At 44.6% G+C, this 25734-nt stretch overlaps 1 protein-coding gene across 11 annotated transcripts in view; it reads right to left on the minus strand.

Moving 5' to 3' along the window:
* Positions 1–18921, minus strand: part of MAGI2 (membrane associated guanylate kinase, WW and PDZ domain containing 2) — a 755552-nt gene extending 736631 nt beyond the window's left edge. For all 11 annotated transcript variants that reach the window (XM_056340978.1, XM_056340976.1, XM_056340974.1 and 8 more), the window contains exon 1: positions 18327–18921. In XM_056340978.1, the coding sequence (XP_056196953.1) occupies positions 18327–18627 (301 nt within the window). In that variant the 5' untranslated portion in view covers positions 18628–18921. The remainder of the gene's footprint in view (positions 1–18326) is intronic.
* Positions 18922–25734: the final 6813 nt, after the last annotated feature.

A 25734-nucleotide genomic window follows, 5' to 3' on the forward strand; every position in this document is an offset into this window, starting at 1 on the left:
GGCTGGTTCCTGCTAAGTGGTTAAATAGCTCTAAGGGGTATGGAAGAGGAGCATGGGATGAAGAGTGCACTGGGAGAAGCAGAGGGAGGAGAGAGAGTGCCCTGGGTGTAGGAGAGGCCCTGGGAGAAGAAGGGGGCCTGGATGAGGAGAGGCTGGCTGGAAGAGGAGCTGGGACATGGAAGGAATCCAGGCACAGCAGAGGCAAGGAGCAGGGTGGGCTGGCCTGAAGAGGCTGGAGAAACAGCACGGACAGTAGATGAACTGTGGAAACCTTGTGGGGGATGGGTGGCTGTGCTGGGGCAAGGTGCGGGAGCTACTTATTGAAGTTAACCTGGTATGGGGTGGTAAAAGCCTTGTTGCAGGGGGCTAGTTTGGAGAGTGCTGTGACACAGGTTCACAAAACTCAGGAGGCACATAAAATTTTTTTAGACCAGGCTGAATTATATAGCATGATGAAGGACAACACACAGCTTTAACAAGCTGTTAAGATGAGCCTCTTCCATTAATACCTGGGTGTCAACTTTTGCTCCCAAGGTGCCACGGAGGAGCCTGCCAAGAGCACTGGCTTCTGCCGTGCTGCCCAAGTCCCTGGGACACGCTGCCTGGTAGGGGCAGGCACAGCGAGGAGCCCGGCGGTGGGCGAGCCCTCGGGGTCAGCAAGGTGGCTGGCTCCAAGCAAAGCCAAAGCCTTGGAGCCGGGCTCCGATGCCGGGTGGGTGCAGGCGGCACAGCCAGGGCAGGGCAGCACTTCTTGGCAATGCAGCATGAAGCCTGTGGCAGATTCTCCCCCTCTAGGTGCCAATCCTGCTGAAAGGGATGTTGGAGGAAAGGGGAGAGGGGAGGGAAGCAAAGTTCCTCTCTGGAGATGGGCAGCAAGAATGGTGGGGAGGCAGCTGTCCCAGGGCTAAGAGCACAACTCCCCTCCATCTCCCAAGGTTTGCATGAGCACAAGGGGCTGGAATTGTCTCCCTGGGGAGAGCCGCCTCCCTCCCTTCTCCCCTCCTGTACCCAACGCTAGGGCAGCAGCTCCAGGTCTCTCCCATTTCTTGGGCTGGGCTGTAGCACCAGCTCTTCCCGTGCATTGGAGCCAGGGCTCTGAAGGCAGGACATCTCCGGTTCCCACTGAGAATTCACAGCTCTTACATTAGATACTGTCCTTTTTAAAAAAAAAAAAAAAGACAAAAAACCCCAAAAAAACCCCCAAAAACACCCTGAAGAGTCCTGTGCTGGGGTATGTAATCTGAAAAGATGGAAATTCTCAGGCAGTAGCACCAGCACTGCAGGCCAACAAATCTCTGTAGCCTGTTAAGCAACTGGATGGAATTATTTAGCACTGTCTTCCACCCCTACCTCTTTTTTTCCCTCTTTCCTTACTTTTTCTTTGCCGGCCAGATTATTTCTTTGCATTTATAATAAGCAATTACAGAAATAGTTTGCAAACCTTTCTGAAAAAAACCCAAGACAATTCAAAATTTCCTTGTTTCCTAAACAGTTCTAAGACAAAAACAAATTACAGGCATTGCTTTCAGACAGCTTTAGTAAGCAAAACTCAATTATAAACCTTTAAAACATAGCTCTAAAACATGGAAATGCAAGATCTACAAACAGTTGATTGGCAATCCTCCTACAAGAGAATGGCAATTCTCCTACAAGAGAAACACAAAATATTCCACGCTGTACTGTGAACTTGATAATACTGATAGAAAATTGCCCCAAGTAGTTGATATTGGCACATGAAAATAAAGCAAAGCTCAGCAAGACGTGAAATTCATGCATTTCCAATGTAATTCCAACCTGTACAGCGTAAGTCAGCATGGGCATGTAATTCTTGGCTGTCTTGTTTGACATAAGCGAAGCAAAAATTATGTGTTGTTGCAGGTGTTTTGCAAGCAAACATGACACCCAGCTGATAGTTCACAGACAAACTTTTTTTCAAAGGAAAATAAGCCGAAGGAACAGTCAGAAGATACTGTGTTATGTTAGGATGGCACTGGAAGCAGGCTGCTCCGAGGGGAACTAGGAGCAGGCTCCAGCAGGCTCGTGAAGCATTTCTGGGGATGACAGCCGCTTCCAGCTGGGCCAGCTGCTGGGCTGCTCAGCACTGGCAGCTCCAGTTGGCTCAGACGTACAAAAATGTCTCACCCTGAAAGCTACAGAACACCTGCAATTTATGCTCTCTGAGAAATCTGCAGTTTCTAGCCCCTCAAAGCCAAATTCTCAAGTTATCCGACCTATAATATTGTTAATCAAATTATATTAATAATTGTTAATCAAATTTATTATTTCATTTTCCAAATGTAAGGGGTTCTTTGCTGCTTATACAAAGCCCCAAATGTGTGAAACACCTTCAGGTCCTAAAGATGGAGCCTCTCTGCTACAGGTCCCTTTTCCTTTTGAAGATATGTTTTACATAAAATTCAAAATGTTCCAAACAGTGAAACAGCCCTTGCAGTGCACAGGTTAGAGCCGCAAGGGGGGAAAAAAGGGTGAGAAAAAAGTCTGATACTTGTAAGGTCACCTATTCTTTATAATAAGATGTAGCCATTTGATTTAGAAAAGAATTATTGCAAATTTAACAGATATACTCTTCACAACAGAAAAATATGAAAAAAAAAAAACCAAAACAAAACAAAAAACCTGGAATCTAAAATGTAAAGAGGGACTCCTGACTTGCAGATCTGGGTGAATCAACTCAGTTGGGGTTTTTTTCCCTCTCTTTTCTGCTGCCCCTCTGAACAACTCCTGTGCAAAACACACATTGCAGGTCCACCCTGCCTAACTGCAGGCTGTTTTCAGGAGACAGCAGTATCTGTGACTGCCACCCTAAGGGGACAAAAAAAAAATAATTAAGAAATGCTATAGAGACACAGAGGCTAGGCTGTCCCTGGATTTGATCAGAACTTGCCTCTCAGCAGTAACACACAACACTGTTTTCGAGCAAAACATGAATAAACATGTGCATAAACTTTTGACTCTGTGCAATGCTGCACTAGTTCTGTGATCCATCTGATCTTAGAAGATAAACATGATGTGATGTAGTTGGCTCCTGCTAGGAAGGCTTCCAAATAAGAACTTAAAAGCTGCAACTAGTTGGTGATGGAGTAGATGGCACTCCTTTGCATAGCCTGTGTCCAAGCAATTTGGCAGGGAGCACTTGCTCTCGAGTTAAGACAGATACAACCGAGCTGAGAAAGACTGGTCAGAAAACAAGGATTCTGCTTAAAAAAAGAAAAAAACCAAACAAAAACCCTTAAGGTTGGTATTTGGTTTCATTTTCTGCTTTTAAAAAATAAAACTGGATAAAGAAGGAAATTTTTCAAATATTAGTTGAGGAATTCCTACCCAAGCATAGGTCCCACACTGAGGGTCACTGGAGATTACAGACCTGTTCCATGGGACGGCCTCCAAGCCTGATGAGGAGCCCATTCAGGTTACCTGCTTGCAAGGCATCTTCAAGGACACCTTTGTGGTGCCCCATATGACATTCACAGAGGGAAAGCTCAGGTCCCCTAACACCCAGATAACTATCCATTACTTACTCATCTGTTTTGGGATGTGGCTGGGTCCAGCACTCTGTGCAGGTTCAGCTATGCCATCCTTCTGATGACAGTGGGAGACACACGCGTGCAGAAGAAAAAACTCAAGTGTTCTCCAGTGCAGGGTGACCCCAGCACCCTTCAAACAGAGGTATTTTCCTCTCCTGATATGAGGACACTCGGCATGCCTGAACACCCCATCATTGGCTGAATTCAGGACACTGAAGAGCTGGTCATGGTCCTGGAAGAAGAATGATCTCAGCGCTATTCCATCAAGTACAGCTTGGACCTTTTCTTTGCAGGAGTATGGACTGTTAACTTTGGTACCCCAGCCAAAATCCAGCTCATCTCACCTACCCCCTGGTGATACTGGCTGTACTGAATATCACACACATCTGCAGCAAATTGTTGCACGGTATCGCCAGGCACTGCAAACCAGCTGCCCTTTTCCTGGCCAGAGAGGTCAGCTTTTCAAGGTTTCCTTCATCCTTAGCCCTATAAATGACTTCACCTGTAAAACACCTTGAAAAATTAATAATGCAAATGCAGCGCAACCGTGTGCTTATGGTCAACTTCAGGACCAAAGTCCTATCAGGCTAACTACACAATGAAGGGTGCTGTGCGGCAAACACATGACTTTTTTTCACCAGCTCAGGTGTCCATAATGTGCTGCACTGGCTTGTGCCAGTTTTATTTAAAGGACTTAGATGTTCTGTGGTACTTAAAAAAGGGAGTAAAAATAGGGTTGCAGAACCTCAGCTGGATGTCATCCTTCATGTTACACAGCACCTTTCTCCTGAAAAAGGAGGGTGGATTTGGCAACATCTAAGACTTATTGCTTGTACAAGGCAAAATCCAACTCTGACCCCTCACTGGTCATCTCTTTAACTCTGCACAAGCCCTAGGCACTGGAAGAGGAGGGCACAAAGACCTTCTAGGGGGTCCTCACAGTGAAACGTACTCCAGCAGCTCAGGCAGACATTCCTCACACTGGGTAAGTGCTAGGGAGTCTCCCCACTTTCCTTTCTGCCAGCCTCTCCAAGGGGAGTGGGAGGGAAGAGTTTCCAGTGAGAAATGAGAAATCGATGCCAAAGAGAAGGATGCAGAAGCACAGAAAGGGACCAACAGCTCTCCGCAGAGGGACAAAAACACAGAACCAGAAAGTGTAACCCTTGGTGTCACTGCGATTCAAACAGCCTCCACAGAGCCCTGCCTAGGAGTGCCAGATATCCTCATAACATCAGGGCAGCCTCACTTCTCCACGATTCCTCACTGATTTGGAGAGATGTCACCTGACAACTCTGAAACCTAGCCCTGACTTTTTGCAAGTTGGGCTAAATCTAGGATTCTGCCAACAGCCCCACTCAGTCTGGGTAAAAACCCGGCACCATCAGGAATCTGAAAGAAGCCACCACCCGGAGAAGCTGAGCTAACTCCCTCAGCACTGTGAGATGCTCCTACTGTTTTTTTCATTACTATTTTGTATGTGTCACTTGGCAAACCAAACTTGGCCTGCGGTAACATTTTTTAGGACTTCTCATATTTCCAAAACAAATGAGGAAGTTTTTTAAAACACAAAGAAAAGGGGGGAGGGGGGGTGCATGGAATAAACACCCCAGAAACTCCCCAAAAAAATTATTTATGATTTGCCACTCATCAGGCAGTGGCTTTAACAGGCCAGAAGAATTTTAATGTCTCATACAGTGTGGTTGATGTACCTACATGTTCAATTAGCACTGCAAACAAACATAAATATCACATTAAGATATATAAATGCATGTTACTTTGGTTTCCTACACTTTACCGCTTCCAATATATCTCTGAAACGCATTTTATGTAAGGAGACAACACTCCATCACTCACTCTCCTCTGTACAGACCTTGGCATGCTTGTGCTTCTTTGTTATTGACAAAGCTTCTGCTTTACACAGGATTTGTCATGTGATTTAAAATAAATACCTATAAAAATATTTTACTCAAGCAATCAATAGAAACCCTCATTGAACAGGAGAGGGGGTTTTTTTGCAGTTTGTGTGCCTGTACTTGGACGCAGTACTGCTTGCACAGACTTTTAAATTACATTGCAGGGTTCTTCACCTGTTATTGACTGATCTGAGATTTTTGGCAAGTCATTTCACCACTGTGCGGTTCTGTCTCTTCCTACCCATCCACTGTCTCTAATTAGCCTTTATAAACCCTCTGGGGCAGTGACTGTTTCTCACTGCCAGCTTGTAGTACCTGTCTCCATGGGATCTGATTTTAGTTGTCATGAGAGACTAATAATAACATACATGTTTTAAGAGCTTAATTTTTTAAAGAATAAAAAGTAGAAACTAAGCAATCACATTAGAGAAATACAGTGCCAGTTCTATTGGTAAACCATCCATATTTTGACAGATCCCCTCTAAAAAGCTAGAAAGGCTTCAAATAACTTAAAAAAACACAAAACAAAAAAAACCCAACAACATAAAAAGACAGCACACATGATGAAAATACATTGCACAGTGAAAATTTCACTGCAATTGTGAAACTGCAATTTCCCAAGAGTTTTTAAGAACAGGATCTCATAGCCTAGATCAAGACACCAGAGATGTGAGGAAGTTTTTGCACAGCCTCAGTTTCCCTCCTCATACTGAAATTCACAAAGGTTAGTGAGGACACCAAAGGTAATACCCTGTTGGAGAAGTCTGAATAAGCTGTTTTTGTAAAGGATTTTTACAATCTGGAAGCTATTCAGATAGTTTAATAACAACAGTAATATTAATGTCTAGAGGGATACCTGTGAAGACTTCTGTTTTAATGTCTCAGCTGCAAATCTCTTTCCCAGCAGCATCCTGCAGATACGGAGGGAGGAATTCTGCAGCTGACTGCAACCAATTCCTGCAGCAATCAGTGAGAAAGTTTCTTACTGCTTACTGGAAATCTACTTAACATTGACCTGAAAGAACACTATTGGATCCCAACTGGACCTGCTAAATTTCCTAAGAGGTACTTTCTCAGGTATGCAAAAAAAAATCTTCAGTTTCCCCAACTTTTACATTCAGAAACATTAATTTTACTACCCTTAAAACACATACACTGACATTAATCTTTATCAAGGCAAAGCAGCTGTTATACTTCTGCAAGTCAGATTAGCTGTACACAAAACCCTACAATATTTCACACATATTTAAGGGAGACATTTTTAAATTTTATGGGTTCATCTGTTCTGAAGAGTATTTCAGTACATAAGTACCACAGGCATGACATCAAAACAGCATAAATATGAATCCAGACCTTTTAATTAATATCTCAGTGACTTTTAATTTTAATTAAGAAAACCCAACATCTTGATTTTACTTTATTTTCCCAACAAAACCTCCAGTCCTGTGATGCATCCTTTTCCTGAAATCTTTTATGCTATTTTTACTGGAAAATTACCAAATAAGAGTGACTGTTGAAAAAAACTCTTTTTACTGGCTTACCAGAAATTCCAGTAATTCTTCTAGAAGTTTATAGGGGGAAAATGTTCTTCCACAAGTAAATGGAGCAGATGAGAATAAATTTCCCAAGTAATTTAGTTTTTCTTTTCTGTAGACGGAATAGCTAAGGATTTCTGAACAGGCTTCTCTGACAGTAGCTGTAATGGAAAGACCACGAGAGAACAGACCAGGGCTAGCAACACCAGAAGCTCCACGTTCATCGTAACTAGGTAGTTTCTCTTAAATCATCTTGCTCAACTTGTATCCACTTTACAGCTCTATCACCAAGACTGAAATATTGTCAATTTGAGTTACAGATCCTATGCTATGATACACAATACTTTCAATAACTATTACCAAGAAAGTCATTACGGCTAACTCTGAACTTAATGTGAATACTTCCTTACGTTGCCATAGAAAACAAAGAGTCCCAATTGTCATGCTAGTTGCTATAACAAGAAGGCAGTTTCTCTCACCAAAAGGTTTCAGACTTTATGCATCAGACAACAGGCAGACCTAAGAAACCCACATGGAAAGAGAAATCAGACATACCAGCAAAAACAATCACTGTCAATATAATGAGCTCACCACCCAGTACTGTCAAGTGCAGAGCAGGCATCTCAGCGGATCTGAGCTGCAAGGAGAGTTTTACCGAAGAATGGCATAGTGGCTGTGCAGGTAGTTTGAGGGGATAATTACACTTTACCTAACCAAAGTGCACTATAGTTTAAATTGAAGTGTTCACCTCCTGCCTCAATCTGCTACAAGAGCTGAGCTGCCTTTCTCACTCCCCCCGGACAGCACTTCAGTGCTGGGAGCACCTTATGTTTGCAACAGCCTTCTACAACTATTTTAAATATAAAATGCTGTTCTTATAAAAATGCAAGGGCAGAGAATTAAAATATAATGGGATCAATCCTTGTTTATACTAACATACCATTCTGGAAGCGTAAGAAAGGCTTACGTGACATTTATTAATGCAGGTTTAGCACAAAGAAGGACTTAGCAAGTAAACAACAGAAACTAAACCAGCCATTTCATTTCATACCAGTTAAAGAACAAGCCACTGTGAATGCAACACATTAGAAACTAAGCAGTGTAACTCATACACTGTAAAAATAGTACCATCCCTCAGTTTTCAATCTGAGTTTAAAACCAAGCAAACAAAAAATGTGTGTGTTGTAAGATCTTACATGTGAAATGGATGTCCTGGAATGACACTGATGCCCTAATTTTGTTTCCTTTCAGCTTCTGTAGCACGAGTTAGGTGTAGTTTTATGAAATAAATGTATTTTAGCAGAAACATGCAGATTAATTAATGATTGCCATGAAGAAAACAAAGCTGGAAGAATATTTTTATTAAAAAAAACCACCATAAAATGTGCAATTTAACAAATCATATGCCACATTTCATTCTGATAAAGGCAAGGACAATGTGAGATTTGAAGATAACAAGATCAAATAGATAAGTAATAAAAGGCAACTGTTACCTGTTTCCAGGAAGGATTTCCACTCTGGAATAATGATGTTACATTAACACAGCTAGACAATTTACTTGCTAGTATACACTGTAGAAAATTTTTCTCATTACGTTCCTACTATTATTTTCCAGTTGGTTCTGCTATTTATAGCGAATCTATCAGCACTACTATAACTGTAAAAAATACTTTGATTTTTTTCCTTCTTTTCTGCATACCGAGGACGGAATATTTAATCTAATCTGAGTTTTTTTTAAAAAAACAAACACGCTATAACTCTGCAGAGTGAGTGATCTCAATTTTTTCCTCCGAGCCTGACCTAACAGACTTCCAAAGTAAAATCCTGGCCCCCAGTGTAATAATCTGGGGACTCTGTGAACAATTCAATAATTCTGGATATTCAATGAAATGACTGCCATCACTGGCTATAGAGTCTACCATATGTTGTCAAGGCTGTGTCACATATCTCCCAGACCAGGGACAATGGGAGATTGTTATACCAGGCTTGCTCCCATCAGAACAGGAATGATCTGGAATCATGGAATGCCAAAATTCTGGGCCAAAACAAGTTTCTGCACACTTTCTGAAGTAAATTCAAGCATAGAGGTAAAAGTACCTCACTGGCAGAATAAACTAGTTGGTACTAATGTCAGACCTGAAAGATGCACTACTTGAAAGGGTCAAGGTGAATTTCATGGTCATGGGAAGCCCTGAACAAAGATGCTCAAATAGCAGAAAAGCTGCAGATCAGGTGAGAAAGGACACTGGCAGCAGGTAGGGCTCCATGGTCTGTAAGGAAGAAAAGGTACAGGGGGAACTCCGCGAAGTACACTGATCTGAACCAAGGATGAGTCAGGAGAGTCAGAAAAAAATGTGATACAGAAATGTAAAAAGGCATTATTTCACCTATGGATTTTTCCTGGTAGTGGACATAGCCATCCTGTTTTGTCTGCAAACCATAAAACACATGCGTGCTCGGTTTTTAATTCCATTTTCACATGGTCTTGAACACCTGAACTGTAACCCTTGTTTCCCAAGATCAGAGGTCGGAAAGGAAAGGCACAGAAGTTACATGGCATTTGTAGGCCAACACTACTTCCGAGGGTCAGTGACACCACAGCTGTTTTGGTACCAGAGAACGAGGGTGCAGAAAGGGAGCCAGGGAGGACAAGATGCCTCCTCAGCAGCAAGGGACCCTGAATGCAGTTCTGGGGTGATGGTAACTAAACACTACCTGGTAAATCTCCACTTCTCTAGGATTGTCACACACGTACGGAAGTCATCCTACACAAACAGGTGTCAGCCAACACAAATATGTGTTTCTCCCCCACTTCTCAGGGGGCACCATTATTTCGCCCTACTTTGATGATAACTTGGGATAGAAACACAGATACATTAAGAACAACTTACGATTTCAGCTAAAGAAGAAATTCTGGTTTCTTCATGGCAGTAAGTCAACTGTGGGTATTGTGGAGAGCCAGCTGCAGCCCAGCATTCTCCTGGAGAATCTGGCTGCTCATGGCTCAGGCGGGTGCACTCTGTGCTGGGTCAGAAGCTGGCTGGATGGCCGAGCCCAGAGCGGTGGGGAACGGGGTTACATCCTGCTGGCGGCCGGTCACAGGTGCTGCTCAGGGCTCCGTGCTGGGGCCAGCCCTGTTTAATGTCTTCATCGATCTGGACGAGGGGACCGAGTGCACCCTCGGTCGGTTTGCAGGTGACACCGAGCTGGGGGCAGTGCTGACCTGCGGGAGGGCAGGGGGCTCTGCAGAGGGGGCTGGGCAGGCCGGGCCGATGGGCCGAGGCCACTTGTAGGAGGTTCAACAGGGCTCAGTGCCGGGTCCTGCCCCTGGGTCACACCAGCCCCGCGCAGCGCGACGGGCTGGGGCAGGGGGCTGGGAACTGCCTGGGGGGAAGGGCCTGGGGGGGCTGGGTGACAGCCCTGGGCAGGAGCCAGCCGTGTGCCCGGGGGGGCAGAAGGCCAGCAGCGTCCTGGCTGGTATCTGAAACAGTGTGGCCAGCAGGGCCAGGGCAGTGACCGTCCCCCCGCACTGGGCACTGGTGAGGCTGCACCTCGAACACGGGATTCAGCTTTGGGCCCCTCACTTCAGGAGGGACGTTGAGGGGCTGGAGCGTGTCCAGAGAGGGGCAACGCAGCTGGTGAAGGGTCTGGGGCACAAGTCTGGTGAGGAGCAGCTGGGGGACCTGGGGCTGTTCAGCCTGGAGAGGAGGGGGCTCAGGGGGGACCTTACTGCTCTCTGCAGCTCCCTGACAGGAGGTTGGAGGCAGGTGGGGGTCAGTCTCTTCTCCCAGGTAACAAGAAATTGGACAAGAGGCAATGGCCTCAAGTTGCACCAGGGGAGGTTAAGATTGGATATCAAGAAAAATTTCTTCCCTGAAAGGGCTGTCAACCATTGGAACAGACTGCCCAGGGAGGTGGTTGTCACCATCCCTGGAGGTGTTTAAAAGACATGTAGATGTGGCACTTCAGGACATGGTTTAGTGGTAGGCTTGGCAGTCCTGGGTTAACGGTTGGACTTGATGATCTTAAAGGTCTTTTCCAACCTAAATGATTCTATGATTTCTACATATTTTGAGGAACTAAGACAGACCTAAGAAATGCACATTCCCTGTGCTGACTTTTGGCTGCACTGGAGAATCTCCCCCAGGGCTGTACAGTCTCTCTTGAATATGACACAACATGTGATTACTAAAATTGGTAATATTTTAGTTTATTAATGATTTTGTTTATTAATGTCTGATTTTTTTTCCTGGGGCTTTCTTTCCCACATTTTACTATCTCTGTTTTGTTCCTTGTCTTACTTTCCTTTTTCTGGACTTCCTGCATTGTGGAAATAATCAAAGACGTGCAGGAGAAACGTCTGAAGCTGATAAGCAGAGTGAAACAGCATTATTCATATATCGCTAATCATAACAATATATGAATGAGAAGACACCTGGAAGTGCTGTGTTGACAGCAACATACCTTTTGATTAAACTCTCTGGATCCTAGCACTCTGCATGCGCTGACTGAGAGTTCAGAAATAATGCGTTTGTGGTTCATTTACACACTGTAAAAAGGGTAAATACAGGGCAGATACACACAAACAACAGCCTTTCGTCAACTGAGATTCTAGTGAGGTTTCCAAATTATGGATAGGTTTCAATAAATAAGACATTTTAGGCTAATGTTAAAAGAACATTCAAATCGTAAGTACTGTTTTAGAGATTATCAATTACCAATAAGGATTTCTGTCCAGTTTAGGAACACTAAATAATATTCATTTTTAGTAAAGACTTTCACTCCCTTTCTTTTCTCTTCCTTCTATCTGCCATCCTATTTTCCATTATGGTAGCTTCAGCCTACAGTCAGAAAGCTATAGAAATGGCCAGCAAAACTATTACTCCTTTTTACTGGATAGATTTCCATAAGGCTGAAAGAAAGCTGGTTTGTAACAAATTAGGTGTGCTGAAGAGAGGCTGTCGGGATCACAGCCCCCCTGATTTTAGAAAATTCAGTTAAAGCCAGCATTGCAATGACATTCAGCAACAAAAGAAATCAATACCTTCAAACTCTGCGCTACAGACTACGCCTGCTTGGGCAGGCAAACATTCTAAAGTTTACCATCATTTTACTTCCCGCTGCAGAATACTGTGCCATACTGCACATTGCTTGGCCACCAGAGTGAAAAGGTTCATTGTAACTATCAGATACATATACATAGGCTTCAAAACTCGTATGAAAAATATTCTAGGTTAGTACTGTAGCCCATACATATCACTATATATTATTGCATAGCAATATTACACAGTCTTACACACTCTCAACGTAAAAAGTCCTACACATAACTCAAAAAAAAATAGATGTCTATGTATACTCATATATTCATAAAGATGTATTGTATGTATGGAAGAAAAAAAAAAAATACTTCCAGAACATTAACATACTCAAGCAATAGCACTATGTCCTTTGACCCTTGGCTTGATGCTCTCCAGCAAAAAGTTTCCCTTTTTTTGTTTATACCACTATGATGAGAAGAACAAGAAACATCTGCTTCTACAACTACTGCAGCACTTTCCTCTCCATCACCCTTTCTAAATCACAGTTATGACCACCTCCTCACATAAATCCCTTCTGAAGGAGCACATTTTCCATGCATACACCACTTCTTGTACACAAAAAAATGTAGATGAATAATTTATCAATTCTTTCATGTCATAAAAGGAGCTTCTCATCTATAAGGAGCAAGGAGAAGATCATGAACACTGAAAGCAAAAGCTCAGAATCCATGTATTTCATGAAATGCTGAATTAATGCAGGTGAGGTTACAAGATGCATACAGTAAGTCAGACGCAGTTTCACCCCCTCATACCAGTACCTTCCTTTGATGTCAACAGTATCAACAGATGGGCAAGTGTTAGTGTGAGATGAACTTTACCATATGCAATTCAACAGAACTAAGCAGAGCACTCAATTATTTCATTTCTTCAAGGAAATGATGCACTAACAAAGTCATGGCCCCGTCCTTTAATGGCACATTTGTAATTCCCAGAGAAGGAATAAGACTGATTAATATAATTCTACTGCCAGTGAACACACAGAGTTCCTGACGTGAAACATCACAATCTCTCTGGAAGAGCTGAAGAATAAATCACTAGCTACATGAGTCAGAAGTCAGCTTCAATGGTCTTTAAATTAAGATGGACAAGCATATGAATGACATAAAGTAATGGCAAAAAAGAGAACTCTGAATTTAATTTCTAGAGTTGGTAAGATTCTAAGGAGCACAAGTTAGGAAAAAGGAGTAGGTCTGAAGTACAATTGATTGTCAAAGACCATCTTTTCATTACATACCACAAGTGCAACCACGCAGGTTTTCATAATTCTTTGGGTTTGGTTTTTGCAAGACCCTTGTGATATTTTTTTTGTTCAGGAAAATCATGCAGCTTCCTACTGTAAAATATTGTTCTTTATATTGGTGAAGAAAATTTTATCCAACATCCACATCTTAGAAGATAGTATATAATGATACCCAGGAAGAAAAACCACAAAAAGACATCTGTGCACAGTGTATTTCAATGAACGTAGAAGAGAATTATTGATGAACTTAAATAACCAAAGAAATTTCTTAAAATATAACTATCATAAGAATATGTGTATGAAAAAGTCCGTATGAAAATGGTAACATTTTAACTAGCTGACATGGTATTTACGTGTGCAGGGAAAAACTGTGGAAAACCAACACATTCCTGTACTTCTCTGTTGAAAGGCTTGTCACAGATTTTTAAAGAAAAAAAGTTAACTGCAAGCTAGGTTTTTAATTGCAAAACTCATGGATGAACTCATTAAGGAAAAAAAACCAACCAACAACAAACCCACTAGAAGGCTACTAAAACCCTGAGCCACAAATCACTGGGTGCCAGGACAGGCCTGTCCTGCCCTTTTACTCTTGGCTGGGAAACCACTGTCTCCACTACCAGGAATAGGATGCAGAGGATGCAGGCCTGCAGTCTGCCCATACTTGGTGACTCTTGTATCCATCCTAACAAGGGTCCAAATCTTCTCCTGACTGGGAAAGCACTTGCAGATATGCCCAAGTCCATCTATAGTCGGCAAAACATTATAGCGTATGCTTACTGTCCACTAAATGATTAGACTCAGAAAGTAAATCTGGTTTTAAGTCTCTCCTTACATTACTGTACTAATTGCCTTTTTGCATAAGGAACTAAAGCATCGTGGGTTGAAGTTCAAAGTCAGATGACTTAAGAGTCCAATCAGTGACATTAGAAAGTGTCAATATAAAGTATCAATGTTATTCATATTTCATATGGTCATACCACTAAATACTTCCAAAAGTAAATTAAATTGCTCAGTTAGTCAGATGACCTGGTTACTTAGTATGTCCAAATCATTTTCCTGGAGGAAGAAGTGTGTCAGGCAGCAGGACAAAATCCGCTGCAGCGCTCCTGAGTTCTGAAATCCATGTTTTCATACTGTTCATTGGGATTCTGCAGAGGGCATCTGTGGAAGTTTATAACTCTATGAAAAGAATAAAGATCCTGGTTTATGCAGTATGACTGAGTGGGATGTTCCTGCAACCCTTCAAACTAAAAGCAAAGCTGTACTGGAGTCTGTGCACATCATGGCCCTGCACATCATCACCTACTGATGGGAATTACTGCAGAAAGATAGTGTGGATCTGAGACAGCAGTGATGAACAGAGAGTGGAACTGCAGACAACATTGCTCCTCACATGACTCTTCCCCGTGTGACTGCTTATCCAAATTAGGATGCCTTTCCTTAACACATCGCTACTTTTTACAACTACGCATCTGTGCATCTGTGGGAAGATGATAGTACTTAATCTAAACCGTTCTGCATGTAAAAACAATCACATGTGAAATTCAGAAGTATTTCTCTCAGAAACAGTCAGGCTTCTTTCTTCACCAGAGTGAAGGTCACAATGCATAACATTTACAAATATGCCCAAGTACTTTGACTGCTTTACAAAGTTCTCCCATGGAAAGGGTATATATTCAAAAAAGCATAGGACTTTACAGAGGAAATCCTGCCTTCTTCATTTGACATCAAGGCCAGCTTTGCCATTGACTTCATCTGGGCCAAGATTTCACCCTATGTGTTTCAAGAGATTCTCTCGGATTCTGCCAACAGTAGCACAGTTAAGTGGCTCACAAAAAAAAAAAAACAAAAACAAACAACAACAAAACTAACAAAAAAACCCCAAACAGGAAACAGTCTCCATTCTCTGTGAACTCTTACAATTCAGATCAACATAATAATAGTAGTAGTAGTAATAATAATAGCTTCTTACAATCTTTTCTCCCCATGCAAAACCAGGCAATAATTTCCTGCATGAAATCCTCATTTATTGGGTGTCATACTTAGGACAGTTCTACGTCAGATCATATTGTGGAACTGCTAATTAGATTCTCATGATTACCCCTCCTGATAATATACAGCAACTCCCACATTGTATGATTTTTTTTTCCAAAGTTAGTATTTTTAGCTTAAGACGTTCAGCTTACATAAAACAGCAATATTCCATTGGACTTTTTAAAAATAAATATTTTACCTTGCAACATGATAAAAGATGAAGTATTTCATTATTGCAAAGAGGAGGGTGTTTAATCAAGCACAATGTAACGGAAAATCATGAAAGCACCTTTATTTTCTGTACTTCAAAAAAGCTAAGCTAATTCCTGTAAACTGAATCAGCCATTCCCTGATTTAATCTACAAGTGAATTTTCACTGCTGAGTTATCAAAACTTTCAAACAAGAGAAATACTCAGAGTCTCTTCAGCATCGAATTATAAATAGTCGTGTCCTACCTCCACAATTCTCTCTGACTTCATTCCTAGGCAGCACTGAAGAAGCAACTACAGTCACATGGTGCATTCAAGGTCATGCTATTCTAATTTACAGAGTTATCATTGATAAATTATGCGGAAACAATGATAATGGAGTCATTAACCTTGTTCCAGCCCACTAAAGGTGTTTTACAATTAAAAAGAGAACAAAAGTTACAAAAACATAGAAAGATTTTATTGCCCAGCTTTTTCTCTCCTACACACTGCTGCAAAGTACTGTTAGGGAATAGTAATCTGTTACTGTAACGTAGATGCCTGCTGTCTGTGCTTTGTAACCAAGGGGTGCAGAGATTAGACTGAATTACACTGAAGGATTAGTCAGGTGATAAAATACACAAACCATTGACTTTTTTGTAAAAAAAGGAAATTGGATGCAGGTGGCCTCTCCCTTTGGAGAAGTAAAGGATGCCACAGCACAAGAAAGATCATTCCAGCCAGGAAGACTCTCTGAGTCCAAGAATCTATGCAGAACTGTCCCTTCCAAAAAAGCAGTCATCTGACCAGTGCTTTGAGGATCTTTTGAGCATCAAAAGTGTAGTGTGTTAACATACTGAAGTGAAACTCCTCAGAGAGATATAAACTAGGCAGAATTTAGAATTCATCCTCTCTGTCTCATTCAAGAAACCTGCAGTAATCCACAGACTAAAAGCCTGACTAACGTCCCTAATTCACACATGACAGATATCCTTATTAAGGGCGCACACATTAATGAATCACCGGTGATTGCTTTGACTTAAAGAGATACATTAGAAAAACATTGTCGAGGTGGGACAGAGACTGTCTCACATAGTAAATGAACATAACCTGAAACTGGCATTACTGTAAAGCATCTATAGGATTTCTGGGGGGAAAAAATAAATAAAAATTTAAATAGCTTAACAAACAACGTACCCTTATCTTCTTGACGCTTCCACTGCTGCTTCTTTTTGAATCCTGTCACAGTAAGACCACTCACACTAGAATTATGAATAAAAATAAAGAAACTACAGAGCAGGTTTCCTGGAGTTTGGCTGCCCAGAGATGACACTATACTGCAAGACAGAATCCATTACACTCCTTTCTAATCTTCACTTATCACAAAGTATTGTGTCTCCCTGCATTGCCTGGCTATCCAGATTCAATCTACAACGTATTGCACAACTTACCCAAAAGGACAAATAGAAAAATCCCCGATCATATCAGCATTTCGAGGTTTGACCTCATGTAGATAACTGACAGCATCGTAAAGTACATTCTGAAGGCCTGTGTGAAAGTCAAACTCTGTCTACTGATTCTCGCGTGTCAGGACAAACTAACAACTGGCAATACCCTTCGAGCATCCAGAAGTAGCACGAATGACACTTGAAACAGTAAGCCGCCAGTTACAATCAGGCAGGTCAATTACAGAATTATACCAAATGCCAGAGGAACTCTCCTCCGTGCCCTCTGAGCTGCCGGCTGTAGTTCCAGAGCAGAAGCACCGCTGATGCACGGCACCTAACACCCTCACCGGGCAGAAATACCCAGGTTTCCCGGGGCCGATGCTGCCCGGCGGGGAGCCGTGCTTCAGCCCTGGGCGCCCGGCACCTCCGTGCCCGAGGGGCACCCGGGGCCCGGCTCCCCGGCGCAGCCCACCGCTCCTCGCTTCAGAAAGGCGGGGGGGGGGGGGGGGGGGGGAGGGTAGCAGAAAGCCTTTCTGCTGCAGGCAGCCCAGCTCAGCAGTTTACAGAGGACACAAACAGACATGTAAACGGCATCCGTGGCGTCTCCGCTGGCTTTCCTGGAAACGCACTGTACCTATTACGGTGCTGGAAAAACAAACGAGGAACAGAGGAGAGGCAAAAGTAGCCCGTCCTCTCCCAAAAGTTTCTTCCTGCCTCTCCCTCCCGCTTCTCCTCAGCTCCCCGTTTCCCTAGGATTAGCGATCGTTGTCAGCAGGGATCAAATGAATGACTTTTCCGCTAATGACACTTACGCACTGCTACAGCCGCCCTCACCGCCCGCGGGGGCCGGGCGCGCAGCGGCAAGCCCCCGTCCCCAAGCCGCGGCGCCCGGAGCGAAGCACAACCAAGGGCAAGCCCCGCTCCGCAGCCGTGCCCGGCCGCCCCCCCCGGTCCCCCGGCAGCGACAGCAGCAGCCGCCGGAGAGGCGGCCGGGGTCGGCGCGGCGGGAGGCGGCCGGGGGGTGCCGGGGGTGCCGGGGGTGCTGCCCGGCGGCGCGGCCCCCCCCGCCCCTCCCGCCGCATGGCGAAGCGCTGTCACTGACGCACATTTAATTCGCCCGGCTGCGGGTACCGCGCAGCGCCGCTCGCATCCTCCCCCCGCCGGCGGGCAGGGGGCGGCTCCGGCGGGGAGGGGGGGAAAGTCAAACTGCAGCAACAAAGTTGCTGCCCCCCACTCCCCCAACACAGGCCCCAGCCCCCTGGGGGGGGGGGGGGGCGGAGGGGGGGGGGGGGGGGCGGAGGGGGGCGCCCGTCCCCGCCTTACCTTGCTTGACGCACTTGAGCCGGATGGGGTCCTTGCAGTGCTTGATCACGGCCAGCACATCCCTGATGGTAAGCCCGGCCACGGGGGTCTCGTTCACCTCCAGCAGGAGCTCCTCCGGCACTAACTTGCTGCCGCCCTCATAGGCCACCTTGCCGGGCTTCACCTCCCCCAGGTAGGGGAACTGCCCGTTCTCGGCGCCCCCCTTCAGCTCGAAGCCCAGCTGCCCCTCCGGGTTCCTCACGATCACAATCTCGTGGACTCGGCTCGTCCAGTGGCTTTTCTTCTTCAAGCCCTTGGACATTGCCGTGGGGATGCTCTGCCCGACTCCCTCCCTGTACGCCGTGCTTCTTCCCTCCCTCCCTCTCTTCCCCCCCCTCCCCGGGGCAGCCGGGCTCCTCCGGGGCAGGCTGGGGGCGGGCGGGGAGCGGCGGCGGCTGCTGCCGGCCGGCGGGAGGGAGGGCGCGGCGGCCCCGCGGGGCTCGGCAGCTGGGTCGGGGAGCGCCTCTCTGCCCTCTCCGGCCGGCTTTAGCTGATATCCATGGCAGCCGCAGCGGCCGGGACCCTGCCTGTGCCTGGATGTACTAGTTGTAGAGAAACTGGCAGCGGGGAGGGCGGGCGGGAGGGAGGGAGGGAGGGACGGCCGCGGCGGGGGGAGGAGGGGGAGGAGGAGGATGGCGAGGAGGAGGAGGAGGGCTGTCGCTGTCGGTGCCGGAGCGAGGCGGGCGCTGCCTCGCCGCTCCCGCCTCGCCTGACCCGGTAGTGAAGGCCGAGAGAGAGGCTGCCTGGCACGGCCGGCAGAAGGCGGAGAGCGGCCCGGGCCGGGGCGGTGGAGGCGCCCGGCGGGCAGCCGAGGACACCCGCGACCCCCGTCCCGGCCCCGGCCGAGAGGGGGCGCCTGGGGGCAAGATGGCGCGGGCAGCCCCGGCCGTCCGACGCCGGCTCCCCGGCTGCCTCAGGCGCTCGGCGGCCGGCCTCCCCCTGCTCCGGGCCGCTGAGCCCCCTGCCCCACCGCAGCCCCCGGGCGCACGCCGGCTGCAGCCCTCGGTGTCCTGCTGCTGGAGCTCCGCAGGCCGGCCGAGGTGAAGAGGAGGGGGGATGCGGTGGCCCAGTAGTTCTGCCCACGGCAGGGAAGGCCCCAGCGGCTGGCGAGCTTCGAGTTGCGGCCAGGAGAACAAGCGACAGCCGCTGATTGCGAGGGAGGATCTCCGCGTGATGGGCGCTGGCAGCGCGGTGCCCCGTTCGGAGGTCGCCCGCTGCAGTTCATTGCGCGGGGCAGGGGCGCAGCTCTCCGTGCTGGTTGCTGCAGCCACCTCGGGCAGATGGCTCAGGCGGGCGCTGCACCTGAGGGGGTGTAACAGGGCGGGGCTGGCAGGTTTTTCTAGAAAACCTACTTACCATCACCTGCCAGATGCTCACTCGGTTGCTGGCTGCTCCTTGGCCTTAAACCCCAAGTGACTGTCGTGGCCAAAGCGCAATGCCTGCAGGCCCCGGTGCCCCGCGCGGGCCGGGCTGTGGGGTCCCTGGCTCCGCGGGTGACACTGTGACCTGCCCCTCCTGGGGGCCAGCCCTGTGATTCCTCCTGTCGTGTGCCTAACGTGTGTGAGCAGCGGAGTGTAGCAGTTGGCATGCCTTCCTCAGAAGCCTGCCTTGCCTAAAAAAATAGTTTCCGTCTGAAGGGGAGCTTGACAAAATGCAGGCAGAGCAACCTCCGGACTTCAAGAGGCATCGCTTTTGTGCCTGTGGGATATGGGGGAGTGGGCTGTGCGAAGGCCAGGGTCTGCAGACAGGGTGCTGGATGGGGGAAGGCGGGAGAGATTTCGTGTGTGTTACAGCACGTGATTTAAAGCTGCTCAGATATTTTTAAAATTTCAATAAAAGTGACTCTGCAATGAAATTTTTCACAAATTGTATTGCTGTTTTCCCTCTAGGTTCCTATGGAAACAGGCCTTTATGTGATCATGCTTGGCTGTGTCTCCTTTACTTCTCCAATAACTTTTGAAGCTGTTGGGCAGTTTCACCCAAATCTATCTCAAATATAATTAAGCTATTTCATGAAAATAGGCAGCTGGTAGGGCTGAGAGATCCTGTAAATGTCCCAAAGGCTGTAACATGAACTTGCCTCTTATTAAATGGTGATTCACATGGTTGAGAGACCATATAAATGTCTTGGTAATGAGAAAAGTTTCAATTACAGCTCATTATCAGCCTCAGTATAAGTCTGTGGGAAACCAAAGTTCTTCAGTTCATGTCCTCCCAGAATTACTTGTTTAACATCTCCGTGGGCTCAGAGGTGCAATAGACACATGCAGGGGGGGAGAAAGCAATGAGAAATTTACTGAAGTCTGTATCCTGCAAGTCATTTCACCTGCTACTCTATGTGGGCCTGGCCAGTGCTGCAAAGCTTTGTAAGTGAGGGGCTTCTCAGAGGTGGGATTGAACAATAAAAAAACCACTAAACCAATACCCCACAAAACTGGAAATAAGAGATCCACAAGCACAGATGGCTGAAGATGGCAGAGGAATTGGAAACCTACTTTGGAAGGTACTAAGAAGTTTTCACTGGTGGGGCAAGAATTACAGTAACAGTCTCCTTTTCCATAGACCATCAGCAGTAGTGTCCTGCTGCCACTAGCAGCAGGGTCTCTGGTCTGGGCAGAAATGGGCTAAGACACTTGGAAAGACAGCAAGAGAGTTTTGCTTTTTAGTTCAGAAGTGGGGTAGGAAGCGAATAACTAAACCCAGGAATTGCAAGGCACAACATCTTGTTACCCTTCAGTTTCCCAAACGTTTCCACGGTTGCCTCTTTGCTGAGCTCTCTGTTCTACTACAGCCCATTCTAGTAGGGTGGTCGTCATTTCTTAATTTAGAGTTTATAGTCATGCTTCTAGTATAGTATTGCAGTTGTTGATTCCTCTGATAATTAAAAGTAAATTTCTAAATAACTCCCATGTTCACGAGAATATCTGTACAGCACTAGGGCATCTGCCAAAAACACAGCTTTTAAGAAGCATGTCAGGAAATATCTGAAATATTTCTAGGAGATGGGAGAATGGAATCCTGTGGGTGTTATTTACCTATTTCTTAGGAGTCTCCGATAATTTATTGATTCGCATTTTTGAAGTGCTCATTACCATTTCAAGTCATATGACATTATCACTAGGTAATACATAGATGCCTTGCTAAATAAGTGGTGGTGCAGACTCCCATTTTAAAGGGCCTACAGTCAAAGCATTTCTGATTTAACATGCGTTGTGAACAAATCAAGCTGAATGAACTCTTAATTTCTAACTGTTTTAGATAGTTGTATTCATCTAAAATAATACCATGTGGGGCTGGTGGAAGTGGTGTTAACTTTGCTTTCTGAAGGTGGGCAGCAGTGTGAGCCAGACCCCAGCGCAGGCATCCGCAATTTGGCAGAGAGGTGGGGGGTAGATGGAAGGAGCCTTAGCAGTTTTCCCAGAACAGAGCTGCATGTTAGTTGATCTTTGTACTAGGAAAGTATGGCAATTTTCAGGTTTAGAGATGAACAAAAGTTGGTGAGCAGAACGGCAGGTCATACCTGTTAAGATCAGGATAGAGTAAAGGACGTTGTAATAAAAGGGTGGCTGAGGGATACAGTTTTTCTCTGCAACGTTCTCTTACAGGGGGCATAAGTTTTTAGAGTTTTGGGTTGGCTGTGTATGGATAAAGTCTTGCCATTGTATTGGCACTGGTTTATCTTCTTGGGTTCTAGAGCAGTAATGCCACGAATGGAAATGCATAGTTTGCTTTGGTGTTCTATTTGAAAATATATCTTGAGGAAATTAAACCTCATCTAAGGTCCTTTTGCAGCAGCTACACTCTTTCAGATTAACTGTGTTTGTTTATACAGTAATAGAGGGATAACTGTAAAATAAGATTATCCTTGTCTCTGACAGAGCAAGTGTCCCAGCATGTCGCTGGGGGGTGGGGTGGGGGTGGCGAGTCTGCAGTTTCTGCCTGACCCCTGAAGAGCCTGAAAAGGACTTTGTGACTTGCCAAGATCTTTCTGTTAGTCCCTTCTGTTGGGTTTCATCCCAGGAGGGCATGAACTGATCCTCAGTGTGAATGTAAGGGTATCTAACACAAGGGATTTCCTGTGCGTAGAAGTAACAACAGCACATAATGAAACACGTTTAACAAATACAACACAAATGTCTTTTCTTATTCCTTTAAATCTGAGCCTGTAAACAGAGGAACCATTGAGTCACTGTGCTTTTGGGAGTAAAGTTGAGCACATGAGTAAGATGAAGTCTGAGACTTCAGTAAATAAATGTATTTTGTTGCTGGAAAGTAATTCTTCCTACTGTAACACTACAGATTCGGTAAAAAAGTAACTGAGTTCCATTTGTGTTTTCAGTATGGCACTTTTTTGGATAAGTGAATTCGTCAAATAGAAACTGATGTATCACTTGCGTCAAAGGGGAAAAATACACCCATTACCTGCAATTATTTATGCAGGAATTGAGTTCTTTACCTTGTAATTGTGTTTGTAACATTGGACTTGAACTCAGGAGACATTAAATTTCCTCCTTCTTTGGCACATGCATCCTATGTGACTAGATGCTAACTACATGACAATGCCATCTCTTTATTTTTTCCATTTTAGTATGGGCATAATTTCCATTTTCCCTCATAGTTTTCTATTTAGCAGGTCAGCTACCCGAAAGTCTTAACTCCTGCATGAGGCTTCTCAACACTACAGCCTCGCTGCACCACAGGACGTATGCTCATCTAGGACTTGGGCAGAATTCAGATGTTTAAATCCAAATTCACAAATATTTTGCCTATGCCCTCAGTTGCCTGAGAAGGTTGTAATAGCTAATCTTCTCACCAGTGGTGCTCCAGATTGTCTTAGCTGATTTCACTGCCTTCTACTTGGAGTTTTAAATGCTTTCCTTGGAATTCTGAGAAGATTCTAAGTCCTTTCTTCCTTTGGATAAAAATTGCAAATTCCTAGCCTTTGCAGTTGCATATTTCACCAAAAGGTCACTAAAAGTTTGTTAGAACATTCACTGCTGCCACTCATGACTTCTATGAGTCTAGTTTTACCAGTATGAACCTAGTGTTATTACTAATATAATCTTTTCCAATTTCCTGGCTTCAGATTTTGAGAACTTTTGCTTCAGAAAGGCTTAAACCTCAGGCTATTTATCTAAAATGTCTTTTCCAAAGTCCTCCACATTCTGAAAGTTTTAATAAAAAAATACATGTTTTATTGTACTACAAAGCCAAAGAAGAATTTTTGTGTGGTTTTTCTTTTTTTTTTTTTTTTTAAAGTCTTAGACCAAAACCTTCCATCGTTTTGGCCATCAGTGCTTCAAAATAATCTTTTATTTAATTGTAGACTTCAAAACTTTGAAAAATGTATGTCTAGTTAGAATGGAAAGTAATGGGAAATACTGAGCTTTCTCAACCCATTAGAGGATTTCTGTTGTGGCAATAGCTCTTGCAGAGGGCAAATCTGATCACTTCTGTATGTGAAGAAAATAGTCTTCATGCCTATACAGAAAAACAAACACAGTCTTTGGGAGTGAAGGAAAAATTAAAGAGAGGAATTAATCTAAATACTATCTTTTACAATGAGTTTGTAAGATTGCAGGACACATTTTGTTTTCTCCTGATCATCTCTGTATTGGTGTTTGATTTAAATGTAATCTTTTCCAGTTTCCTTTCTCTCTTATCTTATCAAAGCTCGGTATTATATACTTCCTGTGCTGCTCTTGCTGGCTGCTCACGAATTGATTAAGGTGAGATATAGGAAACTTGTTGGAGGTCAAAAACTTCCCCAGGGACAAAGTTCTGGGAGACGGGCTGTCAAAATAAATTTGGTAAGAGCCATTAAAATAAACAAATTATGGCCTCTTTCCACAGAAATGGAAGTTTAAATTGCGCCCCAGTAAATACCCATACTAGGAGACGGAATAAGACAGAAACAAAACTGCGCAGAATACCCTATTGGAAAATAATCCTTTACATTTGGCCTGACACTAGAAAGATAGCAAACCTACAAATATCTGTTACTGCAAATGGAAAGAGAAGTGTGAGGCTTGCACAGTGAATTACTGCTGCTGAGGTCCTCGCAGCACACGGGGCCGTGGTGGCTGGGATTCTGAAAAACATTAAATGAAGCAGCCAGATAGCTGCCTGGGTTTGCAGTGATGACTTCTCCACTGCATTGGCACTGGTTTGTGCACTCACTACCTGAAATTATCCGGTAAGCCTCACTGGATAGCACTGGGATATCACTGCACTGTAGTATCTTTCATTGGATTTAAATATCTAGTATCTTCATTTCCCATTATATTTAGTATTCAGTGATTTATCTCACCATCAAGATATCTATAAAAATTTAGGTACTGCTCTTATATGATGATACCTTAGATTAACAAACTACAAAAGATGCATTCTCTCAATTCTTTTTTCCTTGTTGCATTTTAATTTCCCTTGGATTAGACTGAAATAAGACTTTCCTCTTTCATGTCTATAATCAGTTTCATTTTATGTGTCATACGAACTAACAGTGCCGCTGACATTGATCTCAAAGCATAGCAGGGAAAGAAGATTAATATTTTATGAACTTATAAAAGATAAAATGAAATCATATTATTCTAGGGATGTATTGTTCATGTTCCACATACAATTGTGACAGCATGTCCATTCAGAACCTTATTTGCACACCTCTCTCATCTCTTTGAGAGGAACCACCTTTCCATGTCAAAATTCTTGCCCTTAATGTGATTGGAAAGACTTTTTTGCCATGAAAATTAACAAATACCCCTGAAGTTAGAGGTAGCGTATTTTCACGCAGACATCACCATGGAAATTTATAAAAGGTTACATGTTTTGTAGATACATTTCCATAAATATTAAAGCATGGTGCAGTGACGAGATTAGAGAAAATGGCTCTAACATAAAACCTGCACAAGCTCACGCAGTACTTGTCACTGCCTAGAGGCCAAGCATGAGCAAAAATTGTACGAAAGACTTACACCTCAGTTTAGCGCTTCAGTGCGAGTGGTGCCAAAGCACTGAAGTGGCCAAATTCTCAACTTTCTTACCTTAGTAAGCCTGAAGCTTTAAAGAACTTAGTTGGGTGAGGCTGATATCTTATTTCCATTGCTCTACCAAGTTTTTAAATTCCGCAGAGTTGCTGACTTGTGCTGCCCCATGACAGCTGGAGGGACAGGGCCTGGTCAGAGGGTGCTGAGGACCAGGATCCAGCTAGTCTGGACTCCCTGCTGTGGATGCTTTTCACAACTCCAAAAACATCCAGAATGCTTCCAAAAGCTGGTCGTATTCGAAGATTACCTAGTGACAGATGAATGTTTAAGTAAAAATATCACCACGCTGAGGGTAGTGGCAAGTGTTTTTGAATTACCAGGGCTTC

Source organism: Falco biarmicus, chromosome 5, assembly GCF_023638135.1.
Source record: "Falco biarmicus isolate bFalBia1 chromosome 5, bFalBia1.pri, whole genome shotgun sequence".
Lineage (NCBI taxonomy): Eukaryota > Metazoa > Chordata > Aves > Falconiformes > Falconidae > Falco > Falco biarmicus.